At 42.9% G+C, this 21,709-nt stretch overlaps 1 protein-coding gene across 2 annotated transcripts in view; it reads right to left on the reverse strand.

Moving 5' to 3' along the window:
- MORC3 (MORC family CW-type zinc finger 3) overlaps positions 1 to 21,709 on the reverse strand; it is a 74,101-nt gene that overhangs the window by 52,238 nt on the left and 154 nt on the right. The window contains exon 1 of one of the 2 annotated variants that reach the window (XM_088443162.1): positions 8,618 to 8,648. The exons of the other annotated variant lie outside the window; for it this stretch is intronic. Within the exon in view, the coding sequence (XP_088299288.1) occupies positions 8,618 to 8,635 (18 nt within the window). The 5' untranslated portion in view covers positions 8,636 to 8,648. Of the gene's footprint in view, positions 1 to 8,617; positions 8,649 to 21,709 lie in introns of those variants that run through there. 2 annotated transcript variants of the gene reach the window in all.

Genomic DNA, 21,709 nt, shown 5'->3' on the forward strand with positions numbered 1-21,709 from the left:
AAACCTAATTCTGTAATTAATCCTGTGGTCCCGGAATTGTAGCCAAAATACTGGGATTTGTAACTAATTCCAGTATTGGAAATAACAAGTCTAGTCTTCCTCATTAAGATATAGATGGATGAGGCATCTTCAATTTTTTTTTTTTTTATTGTCTATGGGAGCCTCAGAAGGACACACGGACATGCCTTGGGATGTTATAATGAAACAACACTAAACAGAAATATGGGATTACATAATAAGGGGATGTAGTTAGGTCTCAGTACCGACATCCAAATCCCGACAAGGGACTTCAGATAGGCGTAGGTATTTCAACACCCATCTTAATTGTTACTCCCGAAAAAACTAGGTAAATCCGGGGTACCCTTAGCATTAGCCGCCGGGTTGGGGTTCGGGAAATACAATTCCTGCAGAGGACCATATGCAGTATACAGGCAAAATGATAACCTGGACTGAACCAGCATCTCCTATTTAGTGCAGTTGATCCTTAGATACCCCCAGAACTTACCTTGGCAATTTAAAGCATCAAGCTACTGTGAGTGTAGGCCAGAGGTTCCCAAACGCAGTCCTCAAGGCTCCCCAACAGTTCAGGTTTTTGAGATATCCATGGTTGAGCACAGGTAGTTAAATCAAAGTGACTGAGGCACTAATTAAGTCACCTGTGCACAATCATGGATCTCTCTAATGCTGGGCATACACAGCCAGATAAAATGTCTGTCAGACCGACAGACATTTTATCTGCCAGCCGCAGATGTCCGCGGCATACACTGAGAATTCTCACACAGTGCATTAGCCGACATCTGCGCTCCGCCCCCGGGGGAGGAGACATTTCCCTGTTCCTTCCGTAGGAAGGAACACAGGAAATGTCTGTCAGCCGCGACTGGGCATACACTGCCCGATGCGGCTGATAATTTACCGGTAAATATCGCATAGGACGGGCATGCTGGACAATCTGGCATGCCCGACCGAGCAATATTTAACCATCGGTCGCCCCCCCCCCCCCACGCTACAATTATCGGGGCGATCCGCAGATATCAGGCGGATCGCCCCGATAATTGTAGCGTGTATGGCCAGCTTAAAACCTGAACTGTAGGGGAACTTTGAGGACAGTGTTTGGGAACCTCTGGTGTAGGCAATGGTTATGATGAACGATTACAAGGAGAGTAGAAACTGGATGTAAAAATAAAGCAGTCACTTGGCGAGAACAAAGCCACCAACATGCGGCCAATTTAAAAACAAATGAAAATAACTGCACACCTGAACCCTGCAGCCATAGGGAGAGTCCGCAGGCGATACTCAACACCTTGTCACTGAATCTGAAGTAACCCCTCTCTGCGTTGTGGGTTGTGTTCTCACAAACATATACCCATTTAACAAACAGTTTGGACACCACTGACTTAGGTCATAATGTTCATCCTAGATTTCCATTTGGGTCAAAATAAGGTAAAGACGTAAAAGGAATTAAAAAAGTATCATCAGACTTTGTGGGGCGGATTATTTTTATTTTAAGTTAATTCTGCCACAAATGGGGGCCTAATGATAGATAAGCATTGTGGTTCTTATTTGCATACACTCTGCAATTATCTGTCAAATCTGTCTGGTGGGAAGGAAAATCTTGTCCATTTTCTAGTGTTTGGGAGCAAGTTTCTATTGTTATTTGCTCCCATACATTACCAGATTTACATTCCAACCAGCCATATTGGACAGATAATTGCATAGTGTATGCCCAGCATAAGTCTGTGGACACCAGTGAAAACTCCTTATAGAACATGGGATATATTGTCATCTGTGGACGTCTGGCTTGGCCACAGGAGCAGAATGAATGAATATTCCTTGAATCAAGACGCATACACATCGGTAGCACCTGTGCAGTGTGTAGACTGCCGCGATGGGGTTAAGTGTCTGTCACAAACAAGAAAATCCAAGACAAACTGTCTCTCATGATAAAATAATTATTCCCTCTCAGGGACTCTTATCTGTTCACTGAAACAAAATATCAGCAGGCAAGGTCACACAACAAGCAGCAGTTTTCTTTCACATTTGTGTAACATGGAGCGATTTTCTATCATTAAAAAAAAAAAAAAATATATATATATATATATGATAGATAGATAGATAGATAGATAGATAGATAGATAGATAGATAGATAGATAGATAGATAGTACGGCCACACTCGCATCAGCAATCACTTAAAATGTCCAGGTGTGTCACCCATGGCATCCACATGGGGAGTCCAAAAACATAGAAAAAATTGAGGGGCACTCACCAGTATTTCACATATAGAAAAAAATCAGTCTTTATTCCTCACATAATCCATAAGTGAATAATTCACTTATGGATGTGAGGAATAAACTTAGATTTTTTTTCTAAAAGTGCAATACTGGTGAGTGCCCCTCAATTTTTTCTATCTATATAGTGACCGGACGCCTTTCGCCTAGGCCGGCCCTGGTCACGGGCTAGCGCTTTTGGACTCCCACTCACCGTCAGTGACCGCCTGTCACTGACTCCGCCCACTGCACCGTGGGCATTTAACGATGCTGCCACCACAAAACTCTGCCATCGGCGTTTGGAACCGCTTATTAGGTACACCCAGGCTCCTCCCTTGGCACCTGGAACCCCTTCTGCTTGCGTATGCGTTTGACTAGCTGCGGCCACACCCCGATTGGTGTTGGCTGATTTCTCCTGATCCCTCACAATGGACCAGGTCTGCACGGTAGCTTGGCAGAGGGCTTGAACTTGGAGATGCAGAGCTCTTACCCAGAACAGCAGGAGAACGGAATAGCGTTTGGCGCAATTCGGATGGTCGCAGGATTGAGACGCAATTGAATAGGCAAAGGTGTTTATTGCTCCAAGTCTTAAAGAAGACTCAACCTTCCGAATGAAGGGGAATAATCAGCATACAGAATTCTTATCAAGTCATCAGTTCTTCTCCTCAAAGAAGTTACAGGGTTGTACAATGTTACCAGGCACGCAGCCTTCTTTTATGCCACTCCAATACACATTTCCGCAGGGGGTAAGCTCGCTCTGTGGTTCCTTGGTTTCCCAAGCACAAACTGAGTTAGCATATACTGTTTCTGAAAAGGAAAATATAATGCAAATTCCTATTGCATTAGTCTTTTCACATGTCTATGGCTAAACCAATTTGGGCTTTCTGAGTCTTAACACCTTCTAAGCTCTTACACAACATAGAAGCTTCCTAAACACAAACACAACTTGTGTTTTACAAATTTGCCTGGTATTGTATACAGACACAGGTGTCTCCCTAGCCCGCATTTCAAAAGGAAAGGCTTCTTCAGTCACCACCTAACCCTCCACTGCCAGGCTAGGGTAATTACCATATCCATCCCTAGGCGAGGATGTCTAACGGGCAGTTTGTCTCCAAAGGTCAAGACATTTTACATTTCTATAAGTGCATTTATTTTAAACCCATATTACATACAAAAATATATTCAAACATGTCATAGACTATACTACTTCACTTTATACACCAGTGCATTGCAGATGCAGTGCTCTAGCGCAAAATGTGTATATTAATACAGTTTACTATGAACCATGTACATCTGTGCTTTTAAACTGTCCACTTTAACTGTTTCAGCGCTGGTCGCAGTGGGAGCTGGCTCTCCCTGTCCCGCAGCGGCCATGACACACTCTACCCACACTCCCCCAGTGCAGCAAGTCCAGGCCGCGGCATATAGAACATTAAAAACACACTTATCAACACTCAGCGCCTAGCGCAGAGTACACATTTACAGCGGGCGCCTTCCAAACAGAGAAGCGCAATTCATCCCTCCACAGAGCACGTTTCCACTGCTCCACAGTCCAGTGTCTGTGTGCTTCACACACTCCATCCAACACTTGGGCATTGAATTTGGTGATGTGAGGCTTGCATGCAGCTGCTCGGCCATGGAAACCCATTCCACTAAGCTCCCGCCGCACAGTTTTTGTGCTTACATTAATGCCAGTGTAAGTTTGGAACTCTTTAGCTATGGAATCAGCAGAGCGTTGGCGACTTTTACGCACCATGCGCCTTAGCAGTCGTTGACCCTGCTCTGCAACTTTACGTGGTCTTCTGCTTTGTGGCAGAATTGCTGTTGTTCCTAAATGCTTCCACTTTCTACTAATATCACTTACAGTAGACTGGAATATGGATGAAATTTTACAAATGTTCTTATTGCTAAGGTGGCATCCTATCACAGTACAACGCTTGCAGTCACTGAGCTCAGAACGACTCATAATGGGGAAGATGAAGCCCAGAAGCGGTATCAGCGCACGTTATGTGCGCTGATACCGCTTCTCCACGATGTATGATCGGGGGTCTGGGCGGTAAATGACAGAGGCGCTATGCGCCCCTGTCATTATCGGCGCTGCTATCTACACGTTATGTATGAACGGTCAGATTGTCTGACCGTTCGGCCGGCTGTAGCTGTCGTTATCGACAGCTACAGCCTGGCGCTAGCCTATCCCCACAGCAGGGACAGCGCTGTCCCTGCTGCTGGCTCCAGCGATACTTGCCAGATCCCGCGCATGCTCAGTGGAGTCAGCCGGGACAGAGACACAGCGCATCAGCACTAGGCTGATGCGCTGCTGTCTCTAACGGGTAGCGCCGGAGGGAGGAGTTATTGCTCCCCCTCTCCGGCCAATGAGATGTTCATACATCTCATCGGTAGTGCTTCCTGCTTCGCCTCGGTAAAGAGGCGAAGCGTTATAGCGGCACGTTTAAGTGCCGCTATAATACATCTACCCCATTGTATCACGTTTGCAAATGGAGACTGTATGGCTAGGTGCTTGATTTTATACACCTGTGGAATTCAATAATTAACAGGTGTGGCCAAATACTTTTGTCCCTATATATAGTTGGGAGCTCCATGATTTTACCTTTTACGACCCTACCTCATACTCTGATTGAGATAAGCACCTTGCACTCACTGTTTTTATCTTTGCATTTTTTATGAAAATATTTTATAAAATGCTTTGAGTATACCAATTAGGCCACCAGTATTTTTAAAATTATTTTACTGTAATTTGTTTGTCTTTATATGAAATTAGTTTAAATAAATGTAGTTTTAACTTTCCAATGTCTTGCATTGTTGTTGGTACCTAATAGATGAGCTATAAAGTAATTTTAAAATTTGCATGTTTTTTACCCACATCAGCCAATTTATATGAAGGTTTTTCTTTGACATTAGTAATCTCATTTTGGACACATTTTATTGCACAGACACTTGATGCACCTTACATACTTTGCTCGCTTCTCACTTGAAGAAATTTATATTTTCATCAGAATTTTCAGATTGTAGACACCTTTCTAGCACTTAAAATATCTTGCACATGATACCCTATGGAGCATAAGGTTATTCTAATATTATATTGATTGTAAGCACTGTTTGGCGCGGATAGATATATAGATATACATATACACACACACACACACACTGCATCTGGAAAGAATTCACAGCGTGTCACTGTTTCCACAATTTGTACTACAAACTATAATCGACAAACGTGAACACGCATGAACGATAATTGTTCATAGTTTATCACTGAACGATTTTTTGAGCAATAACGACGTCGTTATAGTTAAATCTTTAAAAAAATCGTATGTGTACGCACCTTAAGAAATCACATGTACATAAGTATTCACAGCCTTTGCCATGAAGCTCAAAATTGAGCTCAGGTGCATCCTGTTTCCACTGATCATCCTTGAGATGTTCCTACAGCTTAATTGGAGTCCACCTGTGGTAAATTCAGTTGATTGGACATGATTTTGAAATGCATACACCCATCTATATAAGGTCCCACACTTGACAGTACATGTCAGAGCACAAACGAAGCATGAAGTCCAAGGAATTGTCTGTAGACCTCAGAGACCGGATTGTCTCAAGACACAAATCTGGGGAAGGGTACAGAAAAATATCTGCTGCTTTGAAGGTCCCAATGAGCACAGTGGCCTCCATCATCCATAAATGAAGTACGGAACCACCAGGACTCTTCCTAGAGTTGGCTGTCCGTCTAAACTGAGCGATCGGGGGAGAAGGGCCCTAGTCAGGGAGGTGACCAAGAACCCGATGGGGTCACTCTGTCAGAGCTACAGCATTCCTTTGGAGAGAGGAGAACCTTCCAGAAGGACAAGCATCTCTGCAGCAATCCACCAATCAGGCCTGTATGGTAGAGTGGCCAGACGGAAGCCACTCCTTAGTAAAAAGCCCATGGCAGTCCGCCTGGAGTTTGCCAAAATGCACCTGAAGGACTCTCAGGCCATGAGAGACAAAGATTGAACTCTTTGGCGTGAATGTCAGGTGTTATGTTTGGATGAAACCAGGCACCGCTCATCACCAGGCTAATACCATCCTGTGAAGCATGGTGGTGGCAGCATCATGCTGTGGGGATGTTTTTCAGCGACAGGAACTGTGAGAATAGTCAGGATAGAGGGAAGGATGAATGCAGCAATGTACAGAGACATCCTGGATGAAAACCTGCTCCAGAGCGCTCTTGCCCTCAGACTGGGGTGACTGTTAATCTTTCAGCAGGACAACGACCCTAAGCACACAGCCAAGAGATAAAAGGAGTGACTTCAGGACAACTCTGTGAATGTCCTTGAGTGGCCCAGCCAGAGCCCAGACTTGAACCCGATTGAACATCTCTGGAGAGATCTGAAAATGGCTAAGCATCGACGCTACCCATCCAACCTGATGGAGCTTGAGAGGTGCTGCAAAGAGGAATGGGCGAAACTGCCCAAAGATAGGTGTGCCAAGCTTATGGTATCATTAAAAAAGACTTGAGGCTGTAATTGCTGCCAAAAGTGCATCAACAAAGTATTGAGCAAAGGCTGTGAATACTTATGTACATGCGATTTCTTTTTTCTTTTTTCTTTTATTAAATTTGCAAAAATCTCAAAAAAACTTTTTACACGTTGTCATTATGGGGTATTGTTTGTAGAATTTTGAAGACAAATATGAATTTATTCCATTTTGGAATAAGGCAGAGAGAGTATAATATATATAGATATATATACACACATACATATTTATATACACACATTGATATATATAAACACATACTATGTCAATCACATACACGTGTTCCTTTTAAGTAGCACCAACCCCGGCTTCGCATGGGTGCAATTTTGAATTTACGCGGATAGTTTATTTATTTATTTTAACAGAGAACTTATAGGATTTTCTGGTAGACGACAGTTACTTTTCCTCCTAATGTCAACACGAAAAGATTCAGGCCCGTATTCAATTTGAGGCGAAAAGCCGGAATCCGCGGAAAAGTTTCGCCGATGACGTCCTTTTCGCCTGTTTGGCTTTTACCCCGTATTCAATTTGGAAGACTTTCCACCTAGGCAGAAAGTCAATGCAATGTAATAGGCGGAAAAGTTTTGCTTATGAATAGCAGGCGGAAAGTGCTGCAGAAATGGGGTTTTGGGGTGCAACGTTGCAGGAACCCCCATGCAGCCTTCAGACAGTCCCCCAAAGGTAAACTGTCAATAATTTTTTAAAAAAATGTAACACCCCAAAAAATCACTTTGAATTTGGGGGCAAAAGAAAAAATGTTGGGGGACAAAGTTAAAAACTAGCGAACTATACTCTGGGGGTGTCCCCAAGTATGCCCCATGTGTTTTTTTCATTGCAGGGGCTTGTGGCAGGTGGATTTTTCACGATTTTTTTCAACGTAACTTTAAAATATACTGACCCCCCATTGTCAAGTACCCCAAATTTGCTGGGATAAGTTATTTTCTGCAAAAAAATACACCTGAATACTATTCTGCACCACTTAAACAAAAACGCTATTTAGCAGCTATTGAGCCAGTTTAAAAACAACAAATACCTTCAGCAAGCCAAATCGGGGGTAACCATAGCTAATCCCCATGTCAGAGCATCTTTTGGGGGGTGTCAGGCTGATTTCCCCAAATCTGACAGTACTTTCCGCCTGTTCAAGTTTTGCCGGGTCCTGTTTTCGCGTACTTTCAAATTGAGAACGGAGATACGCGGGCACGTGCGCGATACTTTTCCGCCTACAAAACACGCGATGTAGGCGAAAAGTCCGGGAGGCGGAAAAGTCCGCTCAAATTGAATACGGCTCTTAGTTTTGACGTGAAGCGCAAAAGGACCACGTAAAGTTGTCGATGAGAAAAACAGTCTCCACTTACGTCAAAACCAGCCATGTTAGGTGCCTGTCCCTGTGCTTTATTTATTGTCACGCCAAATCAGACTCTTACTGGGAATTGGACTCGTTTGAAATTAAAGAATCGTTTTTCACATAAATGAAATAGTAACGTTAAAAAAAAAAAAAAAAAGGGAAAAACTGACATTTTGTAACAGTAATCAGGTCTTACATCAGTTTGTCTGGAAAATCCGGATAATATGCATCAATCTCTACATGGCATAAAATAAAGTGCATCGTTGTGATATATCTTTAACGGTATAGGCAGCGAAAGACAAGAAAGTGCTTAGAGGTCTGTTTTTTCATTGACTTGTCTCACTAAAATCATCCCCTTCTGTCATACATTAATTTTTCATACACCTAAACCTTCCTTGCCCTAAAAGAATAGTGAAAACTGCATAAAAATCCATCCAGTGGTTCTCGAGATCAGTCCGAACAAAAACAGACGCCTACCAGGGACAGGCTTTTCATTGACTTCCATCAATAAAATGGTCACTGCTCGGCTCCCTTTTGTCATATATTAAAAATAAAATGGAAGAGTATGTAGAGGGCAACACAGGTAGAAATCCAAAAGAATGTGAATGGAAACCTAGAGGAAACATACCAGTAGATGAGAGAAGTAACGTAAACTCAATTTATACCAAGTAAATTCCTCCTCATTATACAAAATATAGGCGGACCAGAGGCTAAGAAATTTGTAGGGACGTTTATGGAGGATATTTGTGATATCTAGAAATGGGGTATTTAACATGTGGCCCTCTAACTGCTGTGGAACTACAAATACCAGCATGCCCCAATAGTAGTTCCACAGCAGCTGGAATTTCGCATGATGAATACCCTTGATCTAATTGATAATTAGAATAAAATAGAATGATTCAAAGTGTCAGCTGATGGAGGTTTCACATTATTCCAGGGCGCTACGATAGAACAGTTAGGCCGTGCCTTGTCCAATAACTGTCAGTACCGGCACAGTCTTGATAAGAGTGAACTTGACAGGTTAGGCGGTGATCAAATTAACAAGATTCATTAACTATCGAGTAGAGTCATCTTAAATGTGCACGCCTCACCCTTATCCCTGCAGGAACTATCCACAAGGTAATATAATGATAGTATAGTGATGGATGAGGTAAACACCAAAGTATAAATTAACAGGATTTTCTGGGACTTGGGCCCACTCCTCTGGTTGCAAGGTCTTCGGTGTGTCTTCATCCTAAACCAACTCAGGTGGATCTCTCAGAGGATAGTTATGAGAGGTAAATAGGCTGTATAGCAACATTATAAGGTCTCACGAGTTTAATCTCAGTAGACAAAAGGTTTTCAAAGGGACCTACTGAACCCTATGACAAGTACCCACAGGGGAGCAAAGTCTCAGGAAAAAGAAAAAGTATGGAACATTAATTGGAAAGATGTATAGAAACCTGAGAAGGAGATTAATATGCACCGAACTTATGTGGCCTAACAAACTGTTGCAGTTCTCCAAGTTCCTTCTATAAGTTACAGTTCTCCAAGTTCCCCTCTACAGCATCTTACAGTAGGTGTTCCCCAAGGATCTGTTTTTGGACCTCTCCTATTCTCACTAGGTGAACTCATCAGCTCTTTTGACCTCCATTATCATCTCTATGCTGATGATACTCAGAGATATCTTTCCTCACCTGATCTCTCCCCCTCTCTACTGACTCGTATCTCCAACTGTCTCTCTGCTATATCTTCCTGGATGTCCCAGCGATTTCTTAAACTGAATATGTCTAAAGCTGCATATACACGGGACGATTTTCCTGAATGATAACGTTAAATTGTTCATATCGTTCATTTTTATGCAGTGAACGATCAACCAACGATGCACGTTCCTGCATGAACGATAATGATATCTTTCATCGTCCATGCATGCAGGCCAACTTGGACAATATTGTCCGCTTTGCCTGTTCAGAGATGTTTCAGGATGATTCACTGAAAGATATCTTTGAAAGATCTGAAAGATCTTTGAACAATATCTTTCAAGTCGTTGGTGGTACAGATCGTACCATGTATATGCAGTTTACGACTGAGATGATCACCCCCCAAAATAACCGCACTTTCCACCATTTCTTTATCAATTGATGGCACAACTATCTCCTCTAGTCCCAAAGTGCGCTGTCTTGGAGTTATTTTGGACTCCTTCCTCTCCTTCAAACCACATATCCGGAATATCTCGCAGTCCTGTCGTTTTCATCTTAAAAATATTTCCAAGATTAGACCCTCTCTCACCCAGGATGCCACTAAAACCCTCATACACTCACTGGTCATTTCCAGATTGGAATACTGTAACCTCCTCGTATCTAGCCTCCCCAACTCCCTTCTCCAGTCTGTCCTCAATGCTGCTGCTCATCTTCCTCTCCAAACGCTCTGCCTCCCCTCTCCTACAAGCTCTCCACTGGCTCCCCTTCCCTTTCAAAACCCAATTCAAGGTTCTCACACTTACTTACAAAGCCCTCACTCATTCCTCTCCCATTTACATCTCAACCCTCATCTCCCTTCACTCTCCTCTCCGTCCTCTTTGGTCAACAAATGCATGCAGCCTCTCATGCCAATTGATTACTTGCTCTCACTCCCACCTCCAAGATTTTGCCCGTGCTGCTCCCCACCTTTGGAACTCTCTCCCTCTCCCCATCAGACTCTCCACCTCTCTACAATCCTTCAAACAGGCTCTCAAGGCCCACTACTTCATCAAAGCTTTCCAGCACTCATCCCAAGTTGCTGCTACATGTTCCTTCCTCCCTGCCTACCCCATCTGTGTCACACCTGTTTGTCTGCCCCTCCCCTTTAGAATGTAAAGCTCTTACGAGCAGGGCCCTCTACCCTCTTGTGCTTCTCCTTCTCTACTTTCATTTACTTCTTCCACCCCACTGGGGCACCTAACACTTGGTTTCTTTGCTCTGTTGCTTATCTGGGTGTTATGGTCGCTAATGTAGCAATGAATATTATCCATGTCCTTGTCCTGTATTGTAAGTCACTGGTCAACTTATTTGTTACTTTGTAAGGTGCTGCGGTACACTTGTGGTGCATAATAATAATAATAATAATAATAATAATAATAATAATAATGTGGCTGTATGCTCCTCCTAGTTGATGGAATGTGAGGCACGACTTGATTCATGGTGTTCTCAGCAATCCAAATCACCCAAGATGCCCTTATGCCCTTATGCCCTTTTTGATGGGTAAAATTGTTGATGTTTGATTTTCTCAAAATTGCTGGCACAAGAGACAGGGAAGACCTCAAAAAAAACAAAAAAAAACACATTATGGAGGGGCTGAAAAGTGAGAAGAGACTTGTATGGCAAGACAAAAGTTAAAAGGTTATTTGTCTTTATCTATACCACAGGTCATGGAAATTTTACAAGACCTTTCGTATCTCAGTATCATCTTCATTGATTAGTTAGCATTTGTGGTCAGCTGTAGCATGTCTCAATCAGACTTTCTTTAAGTTTAGAATCAGTATAGAGGAAGCTGTGGATGATGATGGCAGCCGTGTATTATAAGCACTAAGTGTGTTATAACACAAAGTGTAATTATATAACAGTTAAAAAAAACAATAATCTGCATAAATTTGCAACTGGACTGAACATCTTCTATTTCTTGTCATCCCTGCAGGTATGTTCCCCATTCTACAAGCTGCATAGTCTAACTAGTGCTTTGCAATCACTCAGATCAGCTGTTTGGATTTTAAAAAGTATGTTCCCCATTCCCATCTAGCAAGCAACATATTGCTCTTACATTTCTGCATAATGGAATTTATTTCTGTTAGCAAAGATTTAGATGTAATGACTTGATTGTATTTTGTATTACCTGGGTGGGGGATGTTGTTCAGTGATGCCTAGTTTATGGTAGGATACTGCTTGTGTTTACACAAACCCAGTGCCAAATTTCTTCATTGATTAGTTAGCATTTGTGGTCAGCTGTAGCATGTCTCAATCAGACTTTCTTTAAGTTTAGAATCAGTATAGAGGCAGCCGTGTATTATAAGCACTAAGTGTGTTATAACACAAAGTGTAATTATATAACAGTTAAAAAAAACAATAGAACAAACATTGGACAACATCTACAACAAGGTAATTAGAATATCATTCCTTACCAGTAGTTTGTGTGTTGTACATTATTGAATGTATTGCAAAAATGTATCAGAAACTTCTATTAATGATCTCACTCCATGGAATCATCTCTAAGACTACTACATCCTTTACTCTCCCTGCAGCTCATCCTTTTGTGTACATATTGCTGCCTCAGTACTTTCCTCTTCTCTTACAAACACATATGAGCTTTTAACTTATCTAAACACATTGACAATAACATCCACAACCTCTCGCCATAACAAACATTCAGTCAAATCCCACAAATATATTTATATCTCGCTCCTGTTGCTTCTATTAGCTGGTGACATATCTCCAAATCCAGGCCCAACCCACATGCCACACCCACAATGAACTATAAATCCAGCTAACCTCATAAACATTGTGTGCCTCCCTTCACCATCCAAGTCACTAAAATGTGCCTTATGGAATGCACGCTCTGTCTGCAACAAACTAACATCCATCCATGACCTCTTTATTTCAACCAACCTCAACCTTCTGGCAATAACAGAAACATGGCTAACACAATCAGACACTGTCTCCCCTGCTGCACTTTCACATGGTAACCTACACTTCTCACACACCTCCAGGCCTGGCAATTGTAAAGGAGGTGGGGTAGGAATATTACTCTCCCAATCTTTCACATTCACAGTTCTCCCACAGGTACCTTCACTCACATTTACATCATTTGAAGTACATTCTATCAGGACTTTCACCCCTTTCTCTCAGCGAGTTGCTGTTATCTATCGCCCGCCTGGGCCACCGCACCAATTTCTGGAACATTTTTCAGCCTGGCTCCCTCACTTCCTATCCTCAGACATCTCCACCATCATTATGGGTGATTTCAATATCCCCATTGACAGTCCACAATCTCCTCATGCCTCCAAACTATTCTCTCTAACCTCCTCTCTTGGCCTCTCCCAATGGACTGACTCCTCTACTCATAAGGAGGGCCACTGCCTTGATCTTGTATTTACCAGACTATGCTCAGTTTCTGATTTCACTAATGCTCCTTTCCCTCTCTCAGATCACAATCTTATCACCTGCACACTTTCCTCCATTACATCAACCTCAATGTCAGTGAAATCAACCAAACCTCCTAAAACCTGCAGAAATATTAATGTGATTAACTTTCAACAACTATCTACCTCTCTACAACAACAACTCTCACCAATTTCTGCACTCACTTCTCCTGAGACTGCTGCATCACAGCTAAACCAGATTTTAGTAAAAGCCCTCGATGAAGTAGCTCCAGCTACCCATCACACTCCGCGTAGACTCAGACGTCAACCGTGGCATTCTAACTTAACAAGGCATCTACAAAAACTCTCACGTAAAGTAGAACGTCAGTGGCGAAAGTCTCGCACTCCAAGTGACTTCCTCACATATAAGACTATCTACAACTCTTATCGTACTGCTCTGGACACTGCCAAGCAAATATATTTCCAATCTCTTATCTCTGCTCAAGCCTCTAACCCCAAGCGACTTTTTAATACATTTAAACTGCTTCTTACCCCTCCCTCACCCAAGCCACCTGCTACTATCTGTGCACAAGATCTTGCTTCCTATTTCAAGGACAAGATTGATAATATCCGAAATGAAATGTTATTCTCTTCCTCAGCTAGTGACCTACTCAATTCCCTACCTGAACCCTCTGGCACATTCTCTTCATTTGACCCCACAAATGAAGATGAAGTATCTACACTCTTCTCATCCTCCTATTCGATTACCTCTCCTCTAGATCCTATACCCTCACAAATTAGTAAAGCTCTGTCTCCTGTGCTCATCCCAACCCTAACTAAAATCTGTAATCTCTCTTTTTCTACTGGCATCTTTCCATCACTGTTCAAGCATGCAGTGATTACTCCCATTCTGAAAAAACAAAATTCTGACCCTAACACTCTCTCTAATTACCGTCCTATCTCCCAGCTCCCATGCCCCTCCAAGCTACTGGAGAGACTTGTCTACACCCGCCTCACACACTTTCTTAACACCCACAACTTATTGGACCCACTTCAGTCTGGCTTCCGTTCCCAGCACTCCACAGAGACAGCACTGACTAAGGTAGTAAATGATTTGGTCACTGCCAAGGCTAAAGGCCATTACTCACTCCTAATTCTTCTAGATCTCTCTGCTGCTTTTGACACTGTTGACCACTCTCTTCTCGTACAAACATTACAATCCCTAGGTCTTAAGGACACAGCCCTTTCTTGGTTCTCTTCCTACCTATCTGATCGCTCTTTTTCTGTTCGTTTTTCTGATTCTGCCTCCTCTTCGCTACCTCTATCAGTTGGAGTACCGCAAGGCTCTGTCTTAGGTCCTTTGCTATTCTCAATCTATACCACCTCTCTTGGCAAACTAATCCGCTCTTTTGGATTTCAGTACCATCTGTATGCGGATGATACTCAAATCTACCTATCCTCTCCAGATTTATCACCATCTGTATTGGTCCGTGTCACTGAATGTATTTCTGCCATTTCATCTTGGATGTCATCTCGCTACCTGAAACTTAATATTTCTAAAACAGAATTAATTATATTTCCACCAGCCAATAACAGTTACCAATCTGATCTCTTTATCACTGTTGATAACTCAACAATCCACCCCACCCCACAAGCTCGCTGCCTTGGTGTCATCCTTGATTCTGAATTGTCCTTTGTTCCCCACATTCAATCTGTCTCAAAATCATGTTACATACATCTAAAAAACATATACAAAATTCGACCATATCTCACACAAGACACTGTAAAAACTATAATCCATGCACTCATTATTTCCCGCATTGACTATTGCAATAGTCTCCTTACTGGTCTTCCCAAAAACAGGCTATCGCCATTACAATCCATTAAGAATGCAGCTGCGAGGCTTATCTTCCTTGTCAAACGTTCATCGTCTGCTGCCCCGCTCTGTCAGTCCCTCCATTGGTTGCCGGTTTTCTACCGTATTCAATACAAAATACTGTTACTTACACATAAGGCCATTAAGCGAATTACACCAACATACATCTCTTCACTCATCTCAAAATATCTCCCAACCCGACCTCTCCGCTCAGCACAAGAACTGCGTCTCTCATCCACATGCATTACTTGCTCCCATTTACGGTTACAGGACTTTCTTCGGGCTGCACCCACTCTATGGAATGCCTTACCACACACAATAAGACTTACCTCTACTCTTCAATCCTTCAAGCGTTCCCTGAAAACTCACCTCTTCAGACAAGCTTATCAGATTCCAGAACCGACCACATAACCTTCATAGCTTCCATGTCTTATCACATCCCCTCTCCCAGTCCACACATAACCTCACATATTGCCTTTCTTTCACATACTCCTGACATTTTGCCGACATTCCTGTGTGACTGGATCATGCAGCCCACCAAGAAACTCTGCATTCTGGCCAGACCAAATTGCAATATATATAGTACCTATCCTTGTGTATCAATGCCTGTTTCCCTATAGATTGTAAGCTTGCAAGCAGGGCCCTCTTACCTCTATGTCTGTCTGTTATTACCCTGTTTTGTTCTATCAATGATTACAATTGTAAAGCGCAACGGAATATGCTGCGCTATATAAGAAACTGTTAATAAATAAATAAATAAATCTGTATGCAGATCCTACTGAAATTGAAATAGCCTACCCAGATCTCTCACAATGTGTGTTGGTTACTTATTCTTTAATGCCTTTGTCATTTTATCCCGAATGTCATCTCCCCAACTCAATCTTTCAATAACAGAGTTAATAACATTTCCACCGGCCAACAGCAGTTACAGACCTGACACCTCTATTTCAGTTGACAACACCACAATAAACCAAACCTTCAAACTTGCTGCCTAGATGTTATCATTGACTCTAAACTGTCCATCACTCCCCACATTCATCCTGTATCCAAATCATGTTACATACATCTCAGAAACATACCCGGAACACAAATCTCATACAAGGCACTGCAAGAACTTTAATGCATCTTCCGCTTTGATTATTGCAACAATCTCCTTACTGGTCCTTGCCCTAAACAGTCACCCTGAGGGGTATATTTACTAAAGTGCGGGTTTATAGAAGTGGAGAAGTTGCTCATAGCCACCAGATTCTACTTACCTTTTATCTAGTAGACTCTAGAAGCTAAAATCTGACTGGTTGCTATGGGCAACAACTCCACTGCTATAAACTCTGACCTTAGTAAATATACCCCTTACACCTCTATTTTGAATGCAGCAGCGAGGCTGATCTTCCACACAGAATGTTCTTCTGTTGCTCCACTCTCATCAGACCCTACATTGACTGCCTGTATTTACCAAATTCAATATGAAATACTTCTGCTAAAATGTAAGGCTTTCAGCCAAATTACATCTCTTCGCTTATATGAAAGAACCTTGCCACTGTACGCAAGCTCTGCATCTCTCATCCACACACATTACCTGCTGACATTCATGGTTACAGGGCTTTTTGGGGGCTGAACCCCCTCCATGAAGTGCTCTGGGCAGCACAGTAGTGCCTCAAAGCAAAAAGGTCATGAGCTCCATAACTAACCAAGGCCTTATGTGTGTGGAGTTTGTATGTCCTGCTTCCATTTCCATGGGTTTCCTCTGAATAAAAAAAAAAATAACCCTGTTATGTGTGTGAGTCTCCACATATTAGGGAATACAGAACTATTAAGCTCCAGTGGGGCAGAGACTGAGGTAAATGAATGAAATATCTATAAAACGCTTCAGAATAAGTGTTTTCTATATAAATAACTTAACAAAAATGCACAAGACTTCCTCATTCTTTTGCAATAACTGCAAATTATAAAAAGGGGAAATTAAATTGTTCATTACTGTGGCTGGAACCTAGCCCGCATGGCGCAGTTGGCAGCCACGGCACTGAGTGGGTTAATCCCTTGTGCTGCAGCGCAATTTTCATATGAACTATCGGCACCATGTAAATGTATAGTTAATGCTTTGGTTAAATGTGTGCCGCAGAGCTAAGTCAGGCAGCAGTGATGCAAGATGTATCAACCCCTGATGCACTGCACCTGAGAAATGTATTAGCTGGGGGCAAAGTGCATCACTGCAGCCGGGAGTGCCTAGTCCCAGGCTGCAGTATAAGGCTGTCCTCTGCATGTTGCTGGATCACGGCTTAGGCATGTTCCAGCGCTGGGAACTGCGGCTAGCGTGCTTAAAACGCGAAGGAATGTATGTGTATGCAGTGTTCCCGCTAGGCTGTTTTAGCGGTGCCAAAACATGTCCTGCCCTTATTGAAGCATCTCACTAAATCAACCTACCAGGTGCCATCCCCACCCGCAGGATGCAGTGTGTGGGGGGGGGGAATGGGAGTTACTGTTAAACAATCACCATCGGGTGAATTGATGCCTTGCGCATGGGGGTAGTCCAACATCTCCATGAGTGCTGGGCACACCCCCACAGTGACCACGTCACTCACGAAAGTGCACTTTTCCCAGCCAGGCCCCCTGCCCCCGTGCCCTTCGAACATACACGTTTTAAAATATAAATTAATGCATTTAAGCTAATGTGCAGCTCAGCAGCCAGGACTACAGGGCTGTGTTAGCAAAAGATCAGCAGTTTGCAGATAATGTGTTAATGTATTTTAACATGTTATTTTTAATGTGCTGTGCACAGTTCTAGAATCGCCATGTTTGGGAAACGCATGTTTAAAGTTAGGCACGATGAACTTACAGGAATGTATGAGGAATTGCCATCTTCTAGGCAATGAGATGATTATCCTGACCTAGCAAATGCCCAGTGTGAAATGAGCAAGTCTTTGTTAACAGTCCATGAGATGTTCATAGTGTTCACTATCTCTAGGTCCGGCAGCAGGCAGAGCGCCGGACCTAGAGATCGGGCAATTCGGCCAAAAAGGGGGCATGGCCAAAGAAAAGGAGGCAAAAGGATGCCAATCTTAAGTCCCTTGTCGGGCTTCCCGTCGGTATTGAGAACGGCAGCGTCGCGGCAGCCGATCTCATAACTACATCCTGCTAAACATATGTATGCACAGCGCATGCACACAGCTTGATCAGTTAAGGGACCAAGGGCAGGCTTTAATCCCCCTGTGATACTGTGTGTTCAAATGGGGTAAAAACAGGGCCTGTGATCCCTGAGTTTGTGTGTATCCTCTGAACATAAAGCATTGCACATCTGTATGCTGTGATTTGCCCCAAGCACCTTCCGCTAGGGACTTTAAAAAAAAAAAAAAAAAAAGAGTTATGAGCAATAAACATCATGCCTTCATCAGCTGTATCCTGCGACCACCAGAATACCACAAAACGCTATTCCGTTCTCTAGGTATTCTGGATTAAGCCAAGCATCTCCAAGCTAAAATCCTCTGTCAGCTATTCTGTGCGGACTGGTTAATGGCGCCCACACATACCCAGAAGTAAGCAGTTCCAAGTGGCAGTGTAGGAGTCTGGGCAAAGTGTTTCCGGGTATCAGTGTAGGACCCTGGTGGTGGCAGCACAGTACCCGCTCACTACGAAGTGGGAGTCCGTAACAGGCAGTTACAGACGGTGAGAGGGAATCCCTAGGAGTGGTGAAGCTCACTCAGGATACTCAGGGACGTGTACCCACCCTCTATTCAAAGTCAGTGAATTGAATATCTGATCTCATGGCGGGGCAAGGTCATCCGGTCACAATTACTTTGACGTTTAACCCAAGTAAATTAAATATGTATTCATTCTACAAAAAAATAAATAAAAATAAAATAAATATATATATATTTACAATTATCCAATAATTGCAATATCCAGTGTCATTAAGCAGTTAGGATGAAACAGAAACTCCAATTTAAGGTGTTTACAGCCTTTTAAAAACCATGTGATTTTGAATAATTTGCTGCATATCTGCCTAATATGTATTCACTACGGCTGCTCGGGTGCATAAAATAAGGCAACCCAAAGAGCACATTTACGTAATCACACTTATCTGTTTATACCTTGTAAAAGCCAGAAATCATAGTAAATGTATTGAAAAAGCTGACAATCCATAGTAACGGTATTGAAAAAGCCGGAAATCTACATTAAATGTATTAGAAAAGCCGGAAATCATAGTAAATGTATGAAAAAAAAAAAAAAAGACGGAAATCCATAGTAAATGTATTTAAAAAGCTGGAAATCATAATAGGTTATGTTTTTGCATGTACAATCTTTTTGCACCCTTCGCTCGAATGTGTCACTTTTTGCCGCTATCGCATATGCAGATTTTCGGGCAATCCTATTATAAAAAACGCAATGCGGCATTTGCCTTAAAAATAATTTGCCAAAAAGTGTGCCTGAAAATTGGGAAATGTGCCTGTACCCCCCAAAAAAGGTAAACTAACATTGGGTAATAGTTTAGTTTTTAAATGGGGTCAAATGGCTGTTATTTATTCATTTCTCTATAACAGTGGAAAAATGATGGAAAGCAAGTTTTTGGGTAAAATAAATGCTGCAGTTAAATTAGGGGTAAATAAACTGGGTGCTAGTATACGTGTTTTATTAATTTATGGGTACAAAAAGATAAAAATACATCTGCTGCAGCCATCTGCAATCCCAAAAACACTTTTCCCATCCATACAGCCCCCAAAATACCTACCACGCTACTTAAAACCCATTTTCTAACACTTTTTACATTTTGAACCCCAAAATAACATTATGGGGAATTAAGTTAATAAAAAATATATATTTTAACATAATTAGTCATTATGGGACTTCAAAGGGTTCAGAAAATTGCCCCCACATTTTTAGCTCAAACTAGGGGTTTTGCAAATTTTTTCACCTGCTCTGAGATAGTAAAAACTATTTTCCGCTTTTAACTGCGCAAAATTCGCATGTGCGAAAATCCACGGCTAATAGGATAGCACGATACGCATTTTTGGTTAAAAGTTTAAACAAGTGTAAATTTTTCACAGCTAATTGGATATAGTCCTTAATAGGATTTCCGGCTTTTTCAATACATTTAATATGGTTTCTGCCTTTTTCAATGCATTTTACTATGTTTCCGGCTTTTACCCACACTCGTAATAAGATTCACTCGTCTAACATGTTGCAAACAAAACGTTCTATAACCAGCCGATAGGGTGTATTACAAAAGGTACCCAGGCTGCTGTCAGTGATAGAGACAATATGCAAACAATGTAGCAACATTATTTGATTCAGTAATAAATAACTACATACTGCTTTACTTCTAAACAAGCTGTCAGACCAGGAAGCGAAAACGAAACCACCTGCACCCGACACTATACACACACAATTAACTCTTATGTACAAATATCCAGACAGATCATTATAGCATAGAGCAATAAAGCCACCCGACCCCCACATTCACTGCACCCCCAGCATGGAACAATGCAGCCCCCAGGGGCTCCTACACGCCCAGCATGGAACAATGCAGCCATCAGAAGTCACTGCACCCCCAGCATGGAGCAATGTACCCCCAGAGACTCCTACACCCCCAGCATGGAAGAATGCAGCCATCAGAAGTGACTGCACCCCCCAAGGCCTCCTACACGCTCAATATGTAATAATGTAGCCATCAGAACTCACTGCACCCCCAGCATGAAGCAATGTAACCCTCGAAACTAACCCCGGCTTCCCAGCATGGAGCACTGCAGAGCTCAGACTTCCCTGCACGGAGCAATACAGTCCCCAGACCCACTGCACCCCCAACATTCAACACTGCAGCCCTCAGACCTCCTGCACCCCCAGCATGGAACAATGCAGCCTTCTGATCCTCTGCACCTGAGCATGGAACAATGCAGCCCCCCAAACTCACTGCAGCCCCCAGAATGGAGCAAAACAGCCCTCCATACTCACTGCAGCACACTGCATGGAGCAATACAGCGCCCCCATACTAAACGCAGCCCCCTGCATGGTGAAATACAGCCCCCCATACTAAACGCAGCCCCCTGCATGGTGAAATACAGCCCCCCATACTAAACGCAGCCCCCTGCATGGTGAAATACAGCCCCCCATACTAAACGCAGCCCCCTGCATGGTGAAATACAGCCCCCCCATACTAAACGCAGCCCCCTGCATGGTGAAATACAGCCCCCCATACTAAACGCAGCCCCCTGCATGGTGAAATACAGCGCCCCCATACTAAACGCAGCCCCCTGCATGGTGAAATACAGCCCCCCATACTAAACGCAGCCCCCTGCATGGTGAAATACAGCCCCCCCATACTAAACGCAGCCCCCTGCATGGTGAAATACAGCCCCCCCATACTAAACGCAGCCCCTTGCATGGAGCAAGGGAGGCAGCCCCCGGAACCCCTGACATACACAGTCTCAGTGCCCACACCATGGGGTACAGCAGAGACTAGAGAAACACACTTAGCTGGTTATTATTGGACTTCTTGGAGTTCCCTCACACAGTCAGTCCCAGGCAGCCTATCTGCACTGGCTTGGCTACTCTAACCAGCGCCGCATGTCAGCAGGCTCAGCGCTGGCTACAGTCACTGGGTATTATTAGGGCA

This window comes from Taudactylus pleione, unplaced genomic scaffold, assembly GCF_031769625.1.
Source record: "Taudactylus pleione unplaced genomic scaffold, aTauple2 ptg000327l, whole genome shotgun sequence".
Classification (NCBI taxonomy): domain Eukaryota; kingdom Metazoa; phylum Chordata; class Amphibia; order Anura; family Myobatrachidae; genus Taudactylus; species Taudactylus pleione.